The sequence below is a fragment of the Leiobunum rupestre genome, chromosome 7, assembly GCF_980474605.1.
Source record: "Leiobunum rupestre chromosome 7, qqLeiRupe1.1.hap1, whole genome shotgun sequence".
In the NCBI taxonomy this organism is placed as follows: Eukaryota; Metazoa; Arthropoda; class Arachnida; order Opiliones; family Sclerosomatidae; genus Leiobunum; species Leiobunum rupestre.
Window position 1 is genome coordinate 38,830,970 of NC_143390.1, and position 23,620 is coordinate 38,854,589.

Sequence of the window (23,620 nt, forward strand, 5' to 3'; positions counted from 1 at the left end):
TGCGAAACACATTTTTGGATGCCATGGCAAAACTAATGACCGACCATTCAAGGTACATGGAGGTCTACTTAACCCCCGAGTTTGAAAAAAATCGGGCAGAAACACCTCGCGATGTCTCCTTGTTACTGAGAATTTAAATTGCTTTGAAAATGAAAATGAAAGCGTATTTTGGCATTTTAATTATGAATTTTTGAATGGGAATCTAATATTTATGATTAAAAACATTCTAAAGGTAATTATGCTCTCGGTGTAAACGTGTTTTGTGTTTATCAACATCAAACTATATTTTCTTAAGGCCTTTTCACACGAGCCAACTTTTCAAATCAAAATGCTGAGTCAGCAAAAATGGATCAGTGATCCATTTTTTTCTCGCTTACTTTTTTGGTGGATCAACTCATTGAACTTTTATTCACACGAACCAACTAGTTTACTCAACTCAAGTTGACTCATCTAGTTGGATCAAAAAGTTGGCTCGTGTGAAAAGGCCTTAAGATGAGTATGATTTTACTTGATCATTAGGGAAACAACAAGCCGACAAAACCAAATTTTGTTTACGGTTTTTCTAATCCTACTAATTTGGTGAAGAAAGGAGGTAGTACGAGAAAATGAATGGATATACCATACTAATTTGAGAGCAATGTTTACCACTGAAAAATGGTTTTTAGGAATGGTATGTATGCGGTGTAGATGATATTTTGAGAAATAAATGAAATGTTTTTAATTACCCATACTGCCCCGGAACGACCGTTGGATATCCTGCTCTCACCGTGAATGGAAAGCCTGAAACAGAAAAAAAAAACATTATTTAATGCTTTTTATTTGATTAGATAATATCAGAAGTAAATGAACCGAAGTTATCGAAATAGCGCTCAGAATCAGAGGGCGTTTTCCTTATGAAAATGATGAGAAAATCGAGTCAAATAAAAGCTAATTTCCATAATTGTATTTTGACGCGATAAATTGCACTTGGAAATTGTAGGTATAGCTATTTCTATGTATAAAAAATGTTTTCATAAAAACAAAAACTTTTTTTTGTCCTAGGAGCGCGCAAAATTTAAAATTCGAGGGCAAAATGTAACTTTATAAGGAAAACGCCTCCGACATAGTTAGTATAGCAGCCTGATAACTTCGGTTCATTTACTTTTGATAATTTACGTATATTCACAAATCATATATATAAAATTCAATTAAGGATTAGGAGAAATAATTAAGATAAATATTCGCTAAACTTAAGCTTTAATTAAATTAATCGGTTTTAATAAAAACCATTATATATATTTTTTAAAGGATTCTCTAAGCCTCGGTTTCACATTTTGATAATATAGTTCCAAAATACGCCGTGAACGAACTTGGCGCTCTAAAGGGATTATAAACGAACTATTTATAATTGAAATTATGTACAGGTTTTTACACCGATTAAGGATTCTCACTTGCTAATTCTAGATACAATTTTTAAAACAAATTTCGAAAAATATTTTGAATATACTTAGCAGGGTTGCCACAATTTTTTCACAATCAAATTCAATGACTTTTCCAGGTTTTCCCTGACCATCTCTGGAGATTTTCAATGACTTATTTTGAATTTTTTTAAACTATATTTTAGTAAAAGTTTCCTATTTGCAACCGAAATTAAATTCCCTGACATTCCCCTGATTTTTAGATTAATTTTTTAAACTCCCTGACTTTTCCCTAATTTTTATACCCATAATCGAATTCCCTGACTTTTCCCGGAATTCCAGGTTTTCTAGGTACCGTGGCAACCCTGCTTAGGTTATAAGAAGCCTAATAAAAAATAGATGAAAAATAAACGAAAACGCCTGTAGAAGTGTTCCAAGGGCAATGTCGCGAAGTACGCCAAACCCGAACGAAGCCACCCACCGGGGGATATATTTTTGGAAGGCGCAGCCGAGCGTGCGTCGCTTATAAACGGGAATAACGCAACAAAGGCGCTAGAGATATATCTTTAAGGACAACACGCGCGAAGATGACGGGATAAAAAATGATGATGCCCCCTATTTCTTTTAATATATTATTATATCTAATATACAACATTCCCGCATCGGTGCGAAAACGATCTATCTAGAGAGAGAGAGAGAGAGAAGCGAGTCTGGGATGGGTCCGAAATGACAAAGCGTCATCAGCGCGCCAGCACGCGAAGAGCGCCACGCGAAACAACGGATTCCCCAGCCTCAGTCCTTCGCTAAGTGTACGGAAACAAGTTCTCGGTTCGGAGCACCCCCTAACAACAACCGTAACAATATCGATCTAACAAGCCACTTTGAGAACACGACCATCAAACGCAAAATGCTACGCTCGATATAAAATCTTATAAATTATAAGATGGACGAGATTGCTAGGCATCGTAAGCGAAACAAAGGCTTACTGTTTTTGTTAATACGGGAAAGCGCGCTCGTTCGATTAAACGAATGCGGGGGTAATTTTGGTGGAATAGGAAAACGGAAAGCTTTCTTTTTGTACCGTAGGCGTGAAGCTACGGCGGAGGGATACACCGATAGGAAATAAAGTAGTGCCGCGTTAACCGCGACTAAAAGGAAGAGTTGGGAGAGATGTTTGGGGACAGCAGCTGGGGGAAACGACGCGTGAACAGTCACGTCAAGGGAAGTTGAAGAGGGGAAAACGAATCCAATGGAACGACGATATCCCACGGACGAACTATACTTTAAAGGGACCTATTTAAGGGTACATTTTAGTACGGTAAGCGACACACTGACAGTGGATTCTCTAATACTTTTAGGCTATTTGGGAATACCACTCACAAATAATTCAACGTTTGATTTGATTTCCTCCACCTGGATATGTACAACCATAACAATTGTTACAGTTTTAGACATTTAGTTAGAAAACTACCTATTTTAGGAGATACACTAATTGAAACGTTATTAAGAATACAATCCTTCTATATATAAGTCAGTCGTTTAATTCGAGTTCACGGTTACCATCATTAATATAACTTAATGTATATTTCACGAAAGTAGTATATTGTTATTTGCTTGAAACATGTTTCTTCACAGGTTCCTACTAATTTTTCAAAAGACTTTTTAGAAGGAAAAATAGTAAAGGAAGAACTACTTCGTACGTTTTTCTTAAACTATTACAGAGGGAAAATAGGATTTGAAAATAAGTTAATATCGCTAGGAGGAGTACGCGAAGGTACGTTTCCTTATAATGGCTTAGATACGGATACTTCTTTAGTAAGAAGTATAATATATACTTCTGCAATCACTGCCTTAGCTAGTACAGGGCCTCCACTCAAATCTTCATTTTTTTATAGTAAAAATAGGATTATATTTATAAAAATATAGGACTTTATAGGACTATTTTTACAAGATAATAGGATTTTATAGGACTATATATGCTATTTAATTTACTAAATTTATGCATTTAAAAACAAAATCTATATTTAGAGAAATAAATCTTTGATTTTCACTTAAAAAATAGAAACTATTTAACCATTTTATCACAAAAATATACTAGTAGCTAACCATGTTAACAAAAAGTTACCTATTTGAAACCGAAATTAAATTCCCTGACATTTCCCTGATTTTTGAAAATCCCTGACTTTTGCCTTTTCCCTGATTTTTATACCCATATTCAAATTCCCTGACTTTTCCAGGAATTCCAGGTACCGTGGCAAATCTGCGTTTCACAGGAACGATAACGTTTCTTCCCACCTTAAAATCACTACTAATACGGAGTCCCTTACAGCGTATATTGTCCACGCCCAAGACCGAGCCACACACCATCGAAGCCGTAACCCCGCTCGACAGAATTGGCCAGTTATAAATATATCCCTTTTGTTTCTCGTTTTAATATCGTATAGCATTTGGCTCATTGTGTTTGTATACGGATTCTTTACCACTGTTATACTTGGGTCCCCGTAAAGAGTGTGCCCACCCCCCCCCCCCCCCAAATGAGTCGAAGGGGGGTGGTAGGGAGGGCGGGATTCTCGTTTTAACGATGTGGCAACCCTTCACCCCGAGCATCTCACCGGTCTATTTAGAATTAATGGACGCGGATCAAACAGTTTCCGTCTCCCCCTAGCTGCCTCCCTCCCAGCTCCGACGCGGAGATTTATAGCCTGAATCGAGATTATTACCTAGAAATGCATAAGTTATAATCATACCCCTCTTATCTCTCGGGCTTATAAGTACCGACGACTGGCGTGTCCCTGATTCGCCAGACAATTCGAATTGGCGTCGCCGTTTCGCGATATATCAAAATGAAGGGACAGATTAGAAGGGACGTTTATCTATGTAAATCTTTCGGAATGTTATGACGCGTTCTCCGGGGTGGATCCATAAATTAGCGGATTTAAGAGGCTTTACGCTTTCAACAATAATTATTGAATACATTTAGAATATTTTAAAATAATTCGGACGTTAATTTTCTATATTTTAATTTTTTTTCTTTAATTATATAATGGACTACCTAATTTAAAATATTAATAAGGATTCTACTTTACCCTGCCAATAATGTAATTATTTATGTAAGAAAATATATAGCTAAACGTGCTTGTACTTATTTTACTTATTTATATTAAAAAATACATAGATAAATGTTTCTACCAATAATGTACTTATTTATATAAGAACATATATAGCTAAAAGTGCCTGTACTTATTTTACTTATATAAAAAATACATAGATAAATGTGTCTACCAATAATGTACTTATTTATATAAGAAAATATATAGCTAAACGTGCTTGTACTTAATTTACTTATTTTTATAAAAATATATAGATAAATGTGTCTACCAATAATGTACTTATTTGTATAAAAATATATAGATAAACTTGTCTACCAATAATGTACTTATTTATATAAAAATATATAGATAAATGTGCCTACCAATAATGTACTTATTTATATAAGAAAATATATAGCTAAAAGTGCCTGTACTTATTTTACTTATATAAAAAATACATAGATAAATGTGTCTACCAATAATGTACTTATTTATATAAAAATATATAGTTAAACGTGCCTGTACTTATTTTACTTATTTATATAAAAAATACATAGAAAAATGTGTCTACCAATAATGTACTTATTTATATAAAAATATATAGATAAATGTGCCTACCAATAATGTAATTTTTTATATAAAATATATAGATAAATGTGCCTACCAATAATGTAATTATTTATATAAAATATATAGATAAATGTGCCTACCAATAATGTAATTATTTATATAAAATATCTAGATAAATGTGCCTACCAATAATATACAATAGCTTTCCTTTTATAAGACACCCGAACTTGAAAACATTGATTAAAATAAATATTTTACAATAGACCACTTAATCTCAAGCTGGGAAAAAATCGAATGCAAGCACTAAGAAAGCAATTTTGAAAAAAGCGATGGTCCGTATAGAGGAGCATTTGAAAAAGGAATCCTGGATATAGAAGCGACAAAACAAAAGGTGTCCCGACTAGAGGCTTAACCGTAATCCTTTGAAAATAAACTGGACAATCTATTCTCGGACAAATACTCTCCTCCTCTTATTTTTCGGCTGCGGAAAAAGATCCCGTCAGCTGGCCCATTTTGCCAATTGAACCCGAAAGAAAAGAGGGCGCTCCATTCAGCCGGTGACCCTACCAATCGATTGGCGCCCCCTCGGCGTATGGCCGCAACGGCTCGCGGAAAAACTTGTTAAATTCTTCGACAATGTCCAAAAAGACGTTGCCAGTAAGAGAGGAAAAAGTTTACTAAAACGTTTCTCCAAATTTGGGAACTCGGAGAGCGCATTCCCCAAAGGATAACTTATCGCCTTCGTAACAGGTGCTAATCTTCGTCTTCACCTAGGCTAGGGGGAAAACGGTTAAATTTTCTTCGGTGCTTTAAAAAGTTGGAGGTAACTTTTTACTTTTTCCTCCTTCCGTCCGCTATATATAATGTTCGATTTTATTTCCCGGCGCCGCGAATTTCCAGGGTTAGCTCCGTTAATCGGATAAAACTGCGCGCTTACCGTTCTGGACGTTTCCCCTGGGTTTGGCCCCCAAGTAGGCCAGGTTGACGTTCGCTTTCCTGCCGTCGATAATCGGATTGGCCTCCTTCACCGCTCGCTCCGCCGCTTCTCGGTCCACCATCGTCACCTGACAATCAAACACATTTCATTACTTAAGACCGTCGCACACTCCCCCGCCTGAATTCCCACTTCCATCTTCGACCACAATGTTTCTCGGCAAAAATAAACCAGCCGTTATATACGATTAAGGACGTACAGACTGTACGCTCCGTATCGCCCTTAGACGGACAATCGCTCGGACGTTCGCGAAGACTATATTATACTCGAGGCATTCTATCTCGGTCATTCCGTGATCGAATGCTTTGATGAGGAGAAGAGAGGAGAAAAAAGGGTTTTTAGCGCGTCTCCGCCGCGAAAATTAGCCCTCCGCTAGTTTGTTCTTCTTCTCTGCCGTGTTCCATAAATTGGCCAAAAAGGGGTAAGACGGCGAGGAGGAAACTAAAGAGAGGGGAAATTAAGGCCTCTCGACTCTTGTTATTTTTGGAATAAGTCGGGATGCTAACGAAATTAATCGAAGGTAAACCGCCAGAGGGCGTCCTTCTTATTACTCGGGACTTGACTCCGTGTGTGTATTGTGGTAAGACGAAGGAATCTCCTACACCAGCCGAGACAAACACAAATGGCTAGAGTTATTAATTAATATAGCGGAGCCGTGTATCGTCGCCGTTAAAACAAAACCACGTAACTTGAGATACGTGGTTTTGTCAAAATTGTCATATTTAGATTCTACACCCCAATTTACGTATATAACATTAAAAACATTAATAGGTTGCAATAGGATTTATTTTTTTAAACCGAGAAAACATTTAAACGTATCTTTGATATTCACAACTTATTTCGCGCAAAAGCACGTATCTCGCTTATTTCCAGCTCCTATCTCACTTCATGACGCGAAACCACGTATCTCTAAAAATTCCCCTTTAGCAAAATATTTTTAAATTAAAATCCTCATAAATTCAATATTGAAACGAAATTATTTAACTATAAAATTAACTCGCGTGTAAAAACCTAACACGCGATTTCACAAGTCCCTTTAAAATAAAAAAAAAATCAATTTTTCTCAAAAAGGCCACCGAAAAGATACGTGGTTTTGTTTTAACGGCGACGGTATAGGAACTCCTTTTAAATTAACTACTACGAACAAATTACGCGATTTTAACATTCCCAGACAAAGCGGTCAAGCGCGTCGTTTAAATTAATTTACATAAGTAAAGGAAGTATAGACGAAATTATTCACGCCGACAATATAACATTTTCCTCTTTACATACCACACGTACTTTAGGAATTTAAATATTAAATGTTATACGCGAATTCGTATTAATTTACTAGGAATACTGTACGTCAAATCTTTTCAAAAGACGTTTGCCGTCATTTCAGAGGGCTGAAATTGTAGGTATGTAAAAGGTTTCAAATGGTTCAAAGAACCCGTAACGACTCTATTATTAAATATGATCTAAAGTTTAAATTAATTCAGTAATATTATCTAGATACATATATTAGAGAGATTAAACCCATACAAAAATTATATTGGTGTACGCGTACGGACGTAGCTTTAATGTACACAGACTAAAAGTAGTACGCGTTGTCATTCCACGTTCTTTTGAATGGACTTAATCTCTCTCTATCTCTATTAAACCCATACAACAATTATATTCGTGTACGCGTACGGACGTAGCTCTAATGTACACAGACTAAAAGTAGTACGTGTTGTCATTCCACGTTCTTTTGAATCACGGTTGGCAATTTTTTTCATTTAAAAAAAATCAAATAATTCGATTTTTTTTATTTAAATCGGATTTTTATTGATTTTTTTAATTTTTATTAATTTTTTTATTTTAATTAAAATTTCAAAGGTTTATATAATTTTTTAAAGACTATATCTAAATCTATATATATATATTTATATAATGTATTTATTCAATTCAAGCTAATAATCATATAAAAGTTTTTCTTTTTAAAACCTATTTTGGTACTTTACAAAATAAATTCGGCGGAATCTCCACCCACAGGTAGAATCCAATGCAACATTAGGGGGGAAGTACAAGAAAAATTATATTTAAACCTAAATTATAGCAATTGGCGAGGTTTTTTTCCTTTTCAAAAATACTGTATAAAAATTGATTTAAATCAACGATTCTTTTTAAACAATCATTGATTTAAATCAATGACTTTTTAAAACATTGATTTTTTAAATCATTGATTTAAATCAGCCAACCCTGTTTTGAATTAACTTAATATCCCTCTATCTCTCTATTAAACCCATACAAAAACGTAAATTCCTTAACGCGGCAGACGTACGCGTTGTTCTTCCACGTTCTTTTGAACGCGCTTAATCTTTCTCTAACATACTAAATGTAGTACGCGTTGTTCTTCTACGTTCTTTCAAATGGGTTTAATTTTTTTCTATTACCAAATAAATATTTTTTAGAACAAAACTTCGCCTCTCGCGACTTTTATCAGTCGTTCAATAATCGGACCAGTTATTGAAAATCATCTAATAACAAAACCGCAGACACAAACTGAAAACAGAAGAATCTTTCGAAAAACGCATCATCAATATCATACAGAGTTGATTTTCGTCCGTTCGCCTTTTTTCTATCGGAAAAAGAGTCATTTTCTGTCGGCCGGAATTTTATCAAACCCGACTGCCGCCTGTCTAGCCATCCGCCTCGAGTCGGCTTCAACGCCGGTCAGACAAAAAAAACACGCAAGCGGAAGACAATTGGCGAAAATAAGATCGACTCCCAACGCGGCCAACAAAAAAAGGCGGCCAAACTTTTATAACGGATATTTCTCCGCTGGCTATTTTACCCGGATTCCACTATCTAGAAACTTTTCAAAATAGCTCGTAACAAAAACCTCGCAAAGTTTACCCCGTCGTTCCACCCCCTTTTTTTAAGAGAAACGTATACTCTTTTTATTATTATTATTATTATATCTAGGTCTGTTTTGGTCGGAAAGCCACCGTGGACATCGTATACGCGATAGATTCATACATAAAAAGAAATATTTTCTCGGACCAATTCTTTTTCATTTTTCTCTGTCTCTACCGCAACGTAATATTTGGCGATTTTCGAACGATTTTGCTCGCTTTTTTTTTGGGCGATGGGTGGCGCCATACGCCGATATCAAAAATCCCTTCGCTTCTCCGGAAAATCGCGACTTAAATCCGCGACTGGACCGATTATGAGCAGTTTCGGCAGCTGCTGTCACAGCTTCAGTCGCTCTAGTCGACGGGAAAATGTATAAAAACTGAAAATATTTAAAGAAAAAAGTTTGGGAAAAACACGAGCTGGAACGACGTTAAAAAGGGCGACATTTTGAGACGATGACTTTGCCGGATATACGTCATCAGCGACTTTCCCTCTCTATCTCTCTCGTCTCTGTCTTTGCCAAAAAGAACAGCTTATAAATATTATCCGCTTACCAAACTTTAGTACATATATTTACGCGTGGGTGGTTTGTTAACACGTCAATGAAGATATAATTATCCATTCTCTCTATAGTCGTTATCATAATATACAGGGTGTTTCAAAAGGTGATGCAACAATTTTAAGGAGTTGTAGGGGATGATTTGAGAAGTATGCCTGTTTTTTCCCCAGTTTCCTACGATGAGTTAAAAGAGCGCCAGAGAGCTTCAAATTTCCCTGACTTTCCTAGGTTTTTCCTGACCAATTTGAAAAAATTTCCCTGACCTTTCTTGTAGAATTAATAAATGGTTTGAGGTAAAATCTTGCCAAATATTTAATATGTATTTTTAATACATCTTTAAAAAATTATTTGCCAGATTTTTAGATCATTTGCAAATTTCTGAATTTTGGGGGACATTTTAAAATTCCCTAACTTTTCCATTAATTTTTAAAGCCATTTTCTAATTTCATGACATTTCCCTGAATTTTGGGGACATTTTAAAATTCCCTAACTTTTCCATTAATTTTTAAAGCCATTTTCTAATTTCATGACATTTCCCTGAATTTTGGGGACATTTTAAAATTCCCTAACTTTTCCATTAATTTTTAAAGCCATTTTCTAATTTCATGACATTTCCCTGAATTTTGGGGACATTTTAAAATTCCCTAACTTTTCCATTAATTTTTAAAGCCATTTTCTAATTTCATGACATTTCCCTGAATTTTGGGGACATTTTAAAAATTCTACGACTTTTCCCTGAATTATCGGAACCATTATCAAATTCCCTGAATTTTTGGGGCCATTTTCAAATTCCCTTACTTTTCCCTGACTTTTCTAGGTCGTGTACGAACCCTTATTTAATAGATATCTAATAGATATGTTGATAAATATCAACGCAATTTAAATAAACCCAGAGTGAAGAAAATAAAGTAACTCTAGACGCCTATATGACGCGATTGAAACTTATTTTTACATTGACGGGAACAGTCATTCTCCGGTGACCGAAAATGGGTAGAAAGCTCGCTCTTAGTGTATTACGCAGTAGTCGCGCCAAGATAAAATTGTCAATATTTCACATCCCTCAAGTCGCGCTAGGAGTGAGGATAACTTTAACAAAAGGCCAGCGACGCTTGTCAAAGAGGGGGGAGGAGGCGGAAGACAGGCTTCGGAAAATATAAATATAAATAGCAGCTCGGTTTTTGAACTTTTATGAAAAGGAAGCCTCTCTCGGAGGCCGCCGAGACTAAAAGACTTGTTTTCCCAAAAATACGCAACGAGTAGGGATGGTTTATTTTAGCTTTAACGGCGATTTTTATTAGACCTATTACGGCAAACCCAACTCTAGATGACAACGCGGTAAAGACGGGGATGACGTCATTCCGTTTAAAGATCTCAACCGTCTTCTATAAGTGTATAAGCGACGTAGTACATTAAAGTCTCGATCGTTTTTCGAAAGAGATAGTCAGTCAATCGTCGGGTCGAAACAGCAATTAAGTAGAGGGTAGGGAGGGGGTTTAGTTTGCGAGAGGCGTAACTTACTAGTACGGCGAAAATTAGGGGGCGTGCTAAGGAGGGTGGAATCGAAGTGAAATTGTTTCTATTTTTCCATGGCCGATAATGGCTTTTTCGTTTTGAGAGGAAAAAGATAAAAATAAACTTGGAAAAAGTAGACGAAGAAACGTATATCTTATAGGCAAAAGTGACGATCGAAGCGCCATCTTTTACGACTTTTCACGTAAGGGAAAAACGAGTCGGGAGAAATATTTACCAGTCATTTCGCTTAAAACGCGGAAAAAGGAAAGATGAATTTCTCATTTTATAAATAGTTTTCGTCTAAACTTCGGCATTTTCTAAAGATGGCTTTAAGATAGGGAACGGGGGGGGGGGGGAGGGTTCGAACTAAAATCCCTTCATCAATCTCCCTCCTTTAAGACGTTTCCTCTCCCAAAAACAACCAAACCGTATATTTTAAATATTTTTTCCCTATACAATGTTTATTATACATAAATGAATCCATCAAGAACGTGTTTTTCAAAGTGAACCGTTGTTTAGAAACGCGCCAATTTTGCAAAATATATGGCATATAAATGATGTTATTATTGATATTTGAAAAAGGTTTCTTGGAATTATTACTAAGATGGTTTATTTTCTCGCGTATCCATCAATGACGTGTTTGCCTAAAGTATACGTTGTTTACTAATGATCCATATTTGAAACTGTATTGTTTTGCGCAATATGGAAATAAATTTATTTGATTTGCAACTAGATAAAATGAGGTTATAAATTTAATTGATTCGTAACTAGACTCAAAAATGGTAGAATCAAATCGTAAAACGAAACAAAATAAAATAAAATAAAATAAAATAAAATAAAATAAAATAAAATAAAATAAAATAAAATAATGAAAGCGGATTAATAGTCACAATATACATTTCTAATTAATTTTAATTTTATGTTATAATAAAGTTATATTTTGAATTTAAAAATGCTTTTTACGGTTAATTATTAATTTGGTATTAATAACATTATAAATTGAATATTTTTTTAGGATTTTATTGAAATTATTCGGAAGAGCAGTCTGAGACAAAGCCGAAAATTCACGTGTTATATAGACCAATAATATTTTTCAAAAATTCAAATAGAAAATATAATTTATTGACTTTATTTTTTCTAGGAGATTTGACGATTTTCTTGAGTGATTTTTATACGATTTTTTTCTCGCATTTCGCAATTTTGTATAGGAAAAGGTATGGAATTAACGACAGATTTTTGTAATTTATTACGAAAATAAATCCACGTGGAAAAGATTTCAGTCAACGCGGCAACGAAAAAAAAAATACCTTTAAATATTTACGACACATATCCGTGTCAAGTATTTCCAAACACTTATAAATCGCGCCAATACCGATACGAAACCAAAACGCATTAAAATCAAAAGACTGACATCAAAAACTGTCTCCACACTACACGAGAGAAAAATAATCCCCCATAAGCCCCTTATTGGCTCCTTCACGCTCCCAAAAAAATCTCCTCATCTTTTCAAGCTTCAACGAAATAAGCTTGATAGGACTAATAAATAAAAAAAATTTAAGAGAACGCCTACGAAAAAAAATGAAACTGTCTAATCTAAGAACGGAGAACCTTCGTACCAAATCTTTCCTGTAAATTTTTTTTATATTTTTCCCTTTTTCAAACTTCGAAGGATTTTAGAAAAAAAATTCTACTGGTCCCCCCCGCAAAACCCCACGTTCCTGCGTCCGGAAAAAATCGTCCATCGGAAATAGATTATAGCATAAGGCTCTATGAATCCCCCCCGCAGTTTCCCACCCTTGAAATCTAGAGCTACGACGAGTAAAGAAGACCGTTCCAAACCATCGTTTTTCGCTAAAAAGGCTTAGGCATCCTCAGCAAGCAGATAGCCGTTTTCCACCCAACTCCGACTTTGAAAAAGGGCCCATCAAACATACTTTTATCTTTTTGATTCCTCTCTCTCTCTCGTTCTGGGTTGGAGAGGAAATATGAAAAGTTGCCGAAGATAGGAGTTGTTTCTCCTCGTCTTTTCGCGCTCCGACAAATTTTTCGGTGTGTCAATCATATCAAAGTTAAAGGACACGAGGCAATAGCCCTTTCGCTAATTATCCATGTAGAAGCCCGGAATAGAACCAGCGTGGTTTATACGGCGATGAGGGAATAATAATCCCAATTTAAATTTATTTCGAAACTATGCAAAACTGAAATGATTAAGGGTTGTTATATTTGCTCATTTCAATTTTAGTGATCATAGGAAAGCCTTAAAAAATTTACAATTTTGTTTTTAATTTTGAATCCATTTATAGGAGTTTATAGATGGCATTTGTTTTGGAAAATATAGGGAAACTTCTGTTGGTTTTAAATATTGAAAGATAATATTGATATATTGAAAGATAATATTTAAATATTGAAAGATAATATTGATATACTGAAAGATAATATTGATATATTGAAAGATAATATTGATATATTGAAAGATAATATTGAAATATTGAAAGATAATATTGAAATATTGAAAGATAATATTGAAATATTGAAAGATAATATTGATATACTGAAAGATAATATTGATATATTGAAAGATAATATTGATATATTGAAAGATAATATTGATATATTGAAAGATAATATTGATATATTGAAAGATAATATTGATATATTGAAAGATAATATTGATATATTGAAAGATAATATTGATATATTGAAAGATAATATTGATATATTGAAAGATAATATTGATATATTGAAAGATAATATTGATATATTGAAAGATAATATTGATATATTGAAAGATAATATTTAAATATTGAAAGATAATATTGATATATTGAAAGATAATATTGATATATTGAAAGATAATATTGATATATTGAAAGATAATATTGAAATATTGAAAGATAATATTGAAATATTGAAAGATAATATTGATATACTGAAAGATAATATTGATATATTGAAAGATAATATTGATATATTGAAAGATAATATTGATATATTGAAAGATAATATTGATATATTGAAAGATAATATTGATATATTGAAAGATAATATTGATATATTGAAAGATAATATTGATATATTGAAAGATAATATTGATATATTGAAAGATAATATTGATATATTGAAAGATAATATTGATATATTGAAAGATAATATTGATATATTGAAAGTTAATATTGAAATATTGAAAAATAAAATTGAAATATTGAAAAATAAAATTGAAATATTGAAAGATAAAATTCAAATATTGAAAGATAATATTGAAATGTTGAATGATAACATTTAAATGTTGAAAGATAATATTTAAATATTGAAAGATAATAAAGGAAAATAAGTTTAACATTGGTCTAGTGAACGAAGATTTCAATTACGATTGTTAACTGTTTGATCCAAATACTTTGTGTGATATCACTCTACGAGTATCGCGGCCCATACTTTTATGGTTAAATACGCCAGTTATGGTAGCGCCCGTAACCCGAGAAAACTACCATAGTAACTATCAATGTTATATTTAATATAATTAAGGGTAATTGCAACAATGTTACGGCAATAACAAAATAAAAACATTTCTAAAAGAAAATTCGCACCCCTGGTCGACCCCGAAATGCGGCATTTCGCGTACACTGACTATAGAGTTCGCCTTAATCTGCCAAACCGCAAAACACCATCACTCCCCATCGACAAACTTTAAAGGAACAGAGCCAGAGAGAGAGATAGGTCGAAGATCTTGCACCCTCTCGTCTAAGTATCCTCAATTTCTGGGCGTAGTACTCGTAAACAACACTCCGGGATACACGGCCAGGAAAAACAGATCGCGTTAAGTTCACGCCGCTCCTGGCGCTCTGTACTCGGGCGGGCAGGAGGGGGGAGATGGCCCATTACCTCCACCCCCACACACGCCGGGAAAGGAAAAGGAGCGGATGGAGGTGCCCGGGAACAAAGGGGAAACCGGAGGGGGCGATCTCCCCTTAATACCCTTTCTACGCAGCTTCTGCCGATCCCATTTAGAAGGGGGGGGGGGCGCAAAAACGATTTCCGGGGAGGTATTTTAAGGTACTCCCGTACATTCTACGGGCGAGATTAACGGGGGTTCGGATAACGAAGCGTTTGAGCGCGGATGAAGTTGACAGTCGAGTCAAAAACGACCGCACCAAAGGTGGGCTAACTCTTAAGTATTATAGGCGAGGATCTTTAGGAATGGTCCCTGTTTTAGCGGACATCGATAGAACTCCAGGTACCTCCGTCGGGGTGGGCTGACTATGAAGATAAACGGTTTGCATTACGAAGAAAAGGCGAGTATATACTCGGGATCGACTAAGAGTATAGTAAACTTACTCCTTTCGAAATAGGAGTGAAACTAACTCGGAGTTTCTTAGGAGCTCACTTTTGTTTTACATATTCCTCCGATATTTTCATATTTACGAAGCTACTCCGTTGAAGAAGCTTTCTTATAAATAGTTTAGAAAAAAAAAGGCGAGAAAATTTATATTTTACTGGGAATAAAACGGGTGATAAAAAATGAGAATGACAATATATTCGGAGCTCCTTCTTATCGGGCTTATACGTTAGAAGACATTCTTTATGGGCGTCGATGTAACAATGAGAAGAGCCGGGGGGAAGGGAGAAAGAAAGTAGCGGTTCCCGACAATTGGCGTCTGTATCGCGGCTTTTCTATAGATCAGATCCATACGGACGAAAGTGGAGTCAGCCAAGCGTCATAATAATAGCCGTATGGTCCGATCCGCTGAAGGCTTTCCCCAAATCGGAAGTGCAATTTTCGCCAGGCCCCAATCTTTCGCCTCTAACGAAACCGGCCACCGCTATACCAAGGACGTATTCCGGACAAAGTTCTATTCGCTATAATAGACCAACTTAAGCGTGGAGGCCGCCATTATCAGTCGCTTTTAAATCGCCATAGTGGCCTCGCTAAAGCCAGGTTCACACTTACCCTTAAAATCGCTTCGTTTTCGATAACTAGTTTTCAAAACAAGGGGGCCTATTCTGTAAAAATTCGAATGGGAATTCGATCTCGATACCCTATACCATGTCGAAATCGACTTCGACAATTTGCATTGATTTATGCTTATTCGAAATCTTTACCGAATACCATTCGTCGAGATCTCGAAGTTCGAAATCTAGTTTTCGATCGAAAATTGGATTTCGAATATTTACAGAATAGGCCCCCAGCGTGAGAAATCGCTTCGTGTTGGTTCGTCACGGCCAACTTTGGTCACGCGCTGTTCGCGCTACAGCGGCCAACACATTCGTCGAAATTCCGCGAGCAAGGATTTTCCCCCTATAAACTGTACTATAACGTGTAGGAGTTCAGCGTAACGCTCGGTGGTTATATTGTCTTCAATGTAAAACTATACTAAAAATAATAATCCGCTAGGGGCGCTGACGTCATACACATATTTTGCTCATAGGTTAACACAGAAACGTCAACGAATGAGATGGCCGCTGTAGCGCGAGAGATCGAAGTTGGCCGTGGTTCGGGAAGCAACTCGTCGCTTAGAATCGCTTTCAAAACGACAAGGCGGGGAAGTAAAATTGCTAGTATTTTCCAAAATAATGGGAATAAAATTCTAAATAATGTTAAATAATAATACTGTATGTATAGTGAACATGATTAACTAATTGTTTTGGGATACATTTGAGTATTTTCAAAATTCTGGTCATAATTTGAAATTACGTTGAGCCTTGGCTATAAGCGAACCGGAGTGAACCAAGAATTATCGTCGGCGGTCAAAACTGGCATTCAAACCGACCTAAACCGCGTTACAAGCTCTAGTGTGACCGTGGCTCGAGAGGACCCGAAATGGCGTCGGCCAAGTAGTGGTACGCGAAGAGATATTACGTTAGTTAGCGCAGCCCCTCTTTTACTAATGCAGTCCGCGGTGTTATGGAAAACCTTTTCACGCCCAGTTCCTCTCTAATGTACTATTCCGGGGCCGGTTGGTAAGGAGAAGGCTAAATGGCATCGCGGCAGACAGCGCCGAGGTAATTAGGAACATATCATTGCTCTTTGGGGTTTGATAACAAGGTTACGTTGATGGAAATTCTCCGACAGAATACTCCTCCGTTCCAAAAGAGACAGTGGTCGATAGAGTCGGGGTAATAGGCTGCCCAACTCGCCAAGGGCGTTCATTAAGTCGAGTTAGACCAGAACGACTTCCTGACAAAAAGAGCGACGCGCTGGAGATTTCGCTGCCGAGCCGGTACGATTGTCGCGGCGCGTGTCGACTTTATTCAATTGACTAAAAGGGGGTGGTAATCAAGGCGTTGTACAATTACGCTTATAATGAGGGTCGGCTTCCAACTACGCGAATTAAAAGAAACCTATTTCGCCCATCAACCGTGACTTGTAATTATTTAATCGTGATTACACGTTTTCATTATTTTCCATCCAAATAAACGTACGGCCAGCGTCTTAATCGAGACAACAAATATGACTATATTCAAGTTATTTCGTGAAGTAAGTTTTATATCACCGATTTTGGGGGAAAAAGGTATTACCAGAAATATTTAATATATATTTTAAGAAAAGTATCCATTTATTAAAAAAAGTGTATTTAAAATTATAATTTCTTTATATATTTTAATATTTACTTATTTACAAACAATATATTTTATCGGTAATATTTTTAGAAAATATCCATCAAGAAATAAGTTTTAATTGTAATTTAAGGAAAATACTTACAAACGAAGAATTTTAGATTAAACAGGGTTGCCACATTTTTTCGTAATAAAATTCCCTGACTTTTCCAGGTTTTCCCTGACCATCTCCGTAGATTTTCCCTGACTTATTTTGTGCCAAGATTTTGTAATTTTTAACCTATATTTTAGTAAAAGTTTCCTATTGGCAACCGAAATTAATTTCCCTAACATTTCCCTGGTTCTTAGACTAATTTTTAAAATTCCCTGGTTCTTAGACTAATTTTTAAAATTCCCTGGTTCTTAGACTAATTTTTAAAATTCCCTGGTTCTTAGACTAATTTTTAAAATTCCCTGATTTTTATACCCATATGCAAATTCCCTGACTTTTACAGGAATTCCAGGTTTTCCAGGTACCGTGACAACCCTGTTAAATCATATGTAACAAAGTAAGTAAAAGTATAACACTTGTAACCTTGACCTTGAATTTTTAGTACCACTAGTACACTACCTTTGATGAGCACCCATTAATATGTTTTTTAGATTATCCTGGTAATATGAACCATAGCACTACATTATTCGTCTTACCTAATAGCTTGACAATCAGCGAAACCCTATATAAAATCCGTAATTAGTTTGACCGGAAGCGAGGGCGTCCTAGAATCCCTAATAAAATGAGCGGAAATTAGAATGCCGTAAGTCGGCGAGAGAACGAAAGAACTCGCGCTACGTTCGTCAGAATTCTTATCAACTTGACGCTTAATATAAGGAAAAAAATCAATTGCTAAACTGAAGAGCTTAAGAATAGAAAGTAAGAATGGAAATTGGAATCGAGACAGCTATGCTAGATTCTAGAAAGCGGTGAGAAATTGTCGGTAGCTAATTAAAGCGCGTGGTGCGAGAAAGGATTCATTTGGAATACTTGGCGGGCAGGAATATAATATTCCGATGGCGTCTTAGATGGAGGAAAGGCCGGCAAACCGATTCGCGTTAATTACACCTACGCTGGCTGAATTATATATATATATATATATATAAGATTCCTCGGGCGTCATGGAAACCAGGTTATAGCATCTTGGAACTCCAAGAGGAAAGGCCGGCGTAAGGGCCGTTTACCACAATAGCAGCTGCTGCTAGATACGGATCCTCGTTGTAGCGCCATTATTCAACATTCTAGATGGATCCGCAAACGAATGGGGAGAGTTTGGAGGCCCTCCGCCCCACTCACATTTTGATCAGCCGGTCTGTCTATAGATGAGAATTGATTTAATTGGCCAAGCGCGTCTTCGCTGGCGCCCAACAATTATACAATTGCCTAATTCGCGAAAACGTCGCTTTGGTTTACATCACGAATTTATAATACGGAGTTCGCCGTTTTACCTAATTAGACTTTTGCCCCAAATAACGACGGTAACCAACGACCTCTGTAGTCGTATTTGTATACGGATCCTAAATATTTATTTAATCGCGCTTCTTACGCTCGCCGCGTTGCGTTTTTCGTTCTTTTTTAGACTGACGCGTTCGTAGATGGCGCCGAATTATACTATGATTATGGGACTAATTTCGTAAATTTTGGGTGACGGTAGAGTGGACCTTGGATATCTACGAAATGTCTCCCATGGTATGAAGGGTGAGTATATAGAGGTATTCGTCGCTTTCTGTTGAAGCAATATGGAGCTAGATATAGTGGGGCACAAAGTTTAATTATAATATTACCATTTTAAATTTAAGTATTAATAAGTTCATTGAAATGAAAAATATTAAATAAATTGACATGAAATAAATATTCAATTAATTGACATGAAATAAATATTCAATTAATTGACGTGAAATAAATATTCAATTAATTGACGTGAAATAAATATTCAATTAATTGACGTGAAATTAATCTTACATTAAATGAAATTAACTGAAATGAAATTAACTAAAATGAAATTAACTAAAATGAAATTAACTAAAATGAAATTAACTAAAATGAAATTAACTAAAATGAAATTAACTAAAATGAAATTAACTAAAATGAAATTAACTAAAATGAAATTAACTAAAATGAAATTAACTGAAATGAAATTAACTGAAATGAAATAAATTGAAATGAAATAAATATTAAATTAATTGAAATGAAATAAATATTAAATTAATTGAAATGAAATAAATATGAAATTTACTGAGATGAAATTAATATTCAATCAAATGAAATAAAATTAATTCAAATTAAATAAATATGAAATTTACAGAGATGAAATTAATATTCAATCAATTGAAATAAAATTAAAAATCAATCAATTGAAATGAAATTAATTTTCCATCAATTGAAATGAAATAAATATTATTTAATATTTATTTCGTTTCAATTGATTTGAATCAATTGAAATGAAATAAATATTAAATCAATTGAAATGAAATAAATATTAAATCAATTGAAATGAAATAAATATTAAATCAATTGAAATGAAATAATTAATAAATCAATTGAAATGAAATAATTAATAAATCAATTGAAATGAAATAATTAATAAATAAATTGAAATGAAATAAATATTAAATCAATTGAAATGTAATAATTAATAAATCAATTGAAATGAAATAAATATTAAATCAATTGAAATGAAATAATTAATAAATCAATTGAAATGAAATAATTAATAAATCAATTGAAATGAAATAAATATTAAATCAATTGAAATGTAATAATTAATAAATCAATTGAAATGAAATAATTAATAAATCAATTGAAATGAAATAAAAATTCAAGTATTTTTACTCGGCAATATTCGGTTTCAGGAATGTAAATGGCGACTTAAGCGCCGAACTATATTTTATATTTTACCTCCTTTTTTTTGTGAAGCCGACGTGTACGAATACCGGTTAGCCAAATAGGCGTAAACATTGTCCCGGGTTCTTTTCCTTCTTTATACGCTGTCATATCTCCGCCGACGCCGCGATTACGAAGCAACTTAAACCTCGAGCAAATCGCTTTATCGATCTCTATCCTCGCGGAGAGCGCGGACGTACGATAAAATATCCCACTAAAGGAACTTACATCCTACTTACCAGACTATCGAAAGAAAAGATAAAACTGGTGTGTGTGTGTGTGTGTGTGTGTGTGTGTGTGTGTCCCTTACCCCTAAAAAAATCAGAAGTGTATACGCTTCTTTGCTAAAATGGAATTGGCCGTCTGAACCCGGACAAAAACCTTATCCAATTTCCTTCTCCAATATATTAGATTTTATATTTTCTTTATAGCATTCCAACGTATAACTCTATCGAGAAAACGAAACAAGACTTAAATCAATCTTTGAACGAGTTAACTTTAAGCCGTTTATAAGATAATTTTCTACAGATCTTACCGTTTTTCCTCCACAGGTATTAAAAAAATTGGCATCTTTAATACAATGTATAATCAAAGATCATAGATGGCGTTATATTAGTTGTAATATACTTAAATTTACCAATTTATTGTTAATTTTCATTATATTGTTTATTCGAAAAACGATTACAATACTATACAGCATTAATTTTATTTAGTTAATTTTATCGGAAAAATAAAAAATTTAAACATAAATTACTTTTTAACTTTTTATCGATATAAAATGTCTAATATATGTAAACATACTACAAAACATGAATAGTGTTACATTGTTAATCAGTTTAAACTAGTATAGAGGTTTAGTTTTACTTTTAGATTCGAAAAAATGAGGCGAAAATGCCACTTTATTTAAATTTGCAAACAATATCAAGGAATAAAAACTTTTTTTTTTTCAAAAATACGGAAACTTTTCCGGAAAAAATGCCTCGGTCATTTTCCGACTTACAACACTAATTTTATTTATATAATTTATTAAAAAACCAAGAAATCGAATTATTGCTAAAGTAAAACCAAATACTATTAAAAAAATTCCGACGACTTTCAACCTCATATAAGATCGTTATAAAAAATAAACAATTTATACTAATCTAGATTAACCTTCACAAAAGCGGCGCTCGTAAAAACCAAAGATAGCGGCCACCCCTAAATGTTCGTAATCGCTGTATTTTGTTCTACTTATGAACTACAGCGTAGCCCCGTAAAATTCGTAGCTCTTATTAATATTATTTTGATGAAAGTTAGGCCGTACGCGATAAATTAGCACGCTATTAAATAAAACTTGTTATCGGGCGAAAATAAAAATGGAAAAGTGTATATTGAAGAATCCATTAGCGTGATTAGGGCTGGCGCAATAAGCTATAGATACACGGGGAACAATTAAAGGGAGACTAAAATGGGATCTCGCAAAGTTTTTAGCGGGACCAGTCGTACGTAGAGCGAGAGAGGATGAAAAAGAGGCGCTCGTTAAATTAGATTCGTCAATCTTCATCGCTCGTTAAAGTAAAAACTTGATAAGCGTCCTGCGCGCTGAGCCCGGCTCCGCGTCTCTGAGAAACGAAAACCCTCCGTCTCGTTCATTCCTGGAAGCGCATTATTCCAAAAATGCCGCTGCCTCAGCGAGAACGAGCATTTTTCTCTGCCGGGCTAAAAACTGCCGCATTTTCAGACAATAGCTCCCCGTTTTCTCTAACATCGAACGACACCGCGCACGGAAGGTAAGAAAGGAGGTGCGCTCTACGGCTTCGTAGGCTCGGGGCGATCGTCAGTGGTTAGGTATATATATATACATATATATATTTCTGAACGACGAAGAACGTACGAAGGCAATACGGTAGGGGTACTTCGCGAAGTGTAATTTTCGACGCGACGTTTTCTTAAATGAAAAAAGAGGGAGGGTTACGTTTACGTATAATGACTGAATTTTCGACTCGAAGGCTCTATAACTAGCGTAATGGAGTTCCTGCCATTTGTCACCACGCCGAGTTCGCCTAGCTTGTCAATAAGCTCAACGAATAATCTGATCAACCGCCTTTTTCGGAATAGGCCAATTCTAGTGGCGCAAAACTAACGACGTTCGGTTGGATCCATCACGACGCTGTTAAAAGTGGCGCACTATGGAACGGGCTAATGAGACACCGTTCGAGCTATTATTGTACGACGCTGAAGAGATCGCCTTACTCGATCGCTTCTGTTCGGAACGCAGCCAAAAATTCGGGCCCAGCCCTCTCCCGTTCATTTACCAATCATACACGTATCTGGAGATTAACGGGGGTTTTTTTTTCGTGACTAATTTAATCACTCGAGTAAAGTTTGGCGTACGGCCGATTTTTCTGACCAGCATCCGCGTTTTATTGCTAAGATTTAGTTTTTAAACGGGGTTTTTAAAAGTCTTTTGAATAGGAAAAAAAGACTATAGTGACTATAGTCTGTTCGCAGACCCTGAGGTGGTTGGTGTGTGGTCTACCAACATACCTAGCTTTGCAACAGCAGCTGAAACGCGAAAAAAATAAGCATCTGTTATTTCCAATTATTAGTTTCGAAAATATAACAGCAGATGGAATTATATTTATAAAAGACACACTTAGCCAGCTGGGCAAGTAATTTCAATGTGAATTGGCTTCATTTTCTTTAACACGCTTTACCGCGAGAGAAGTTGATAAAATCAAGGATCCTGTAGTTCAGGATAAACAGCGGGCCATAAATCCTACAAAAAGCGGAACCTCTCCTAGTAAAGTTAAGTGGTGGAATTTGACCTTGACTGGAATTTAGCGAGGATGGCCTAACCCAATTACCGCTTCTTAGTATCTCGTATAATCTTGTTCATTTGGTTAAGGCTAAAAAAATATTTGGACCTTGTAGTAGTTGGTACGGTAGAAAAATATCAAGTTTGAATAAACCTAAGGAGCAAATGGACTTCATCCGTTAAAGGGAGAATAGGAAAATGGGAAAACAAAATCACGTGACAGCCAACTTCGATTCGGTAACTCGTGTAAATATATAGTTGGCCGTGCGACGTTAAAGAAAAAAATATTCCTTCCAGATAATTAACATACACTTTTCTATTACAAAATGATTTAAATAATAATAATAGATAAGTTAGAC

The 23,620-nt window shown here is 35.1% G+C and overlaps 1 protein-coding gene across 4 annotated transcripts in view; it reads right to left on the reverse strand.

Moving 5' to 3' along the window:
• Positions 1–23,620, reverse strand: part of LOC149936244 (RNA-binding protein 24-like) — a 124,312-nt gene that overhangs the window by 34,719 nt on the left and 65,973 nt on the right. For all 4 annotated transcript variants that reach the window (XR_016482326.1, XM_090181074.1, XM_090181075.1 and 1 more), the window contains exons 3-4: positions 5,994–6,120; positions 726–780 (exon numbers count right to left, since the gene is read on the reverse strand). Coding sequence is in view for 3 of the 4 variants with exons in the window: in XM_090181074.1 (XP_090037200.1) it covers positions 726–780; positions 5,994–6,120 (182 nt within the window). In the remaining variant the exon portion in view is untranslated. The remainder of the gene's footprint in view (positions 1–725; positions 781–5,993; positions 6,121–23,620) is intronic.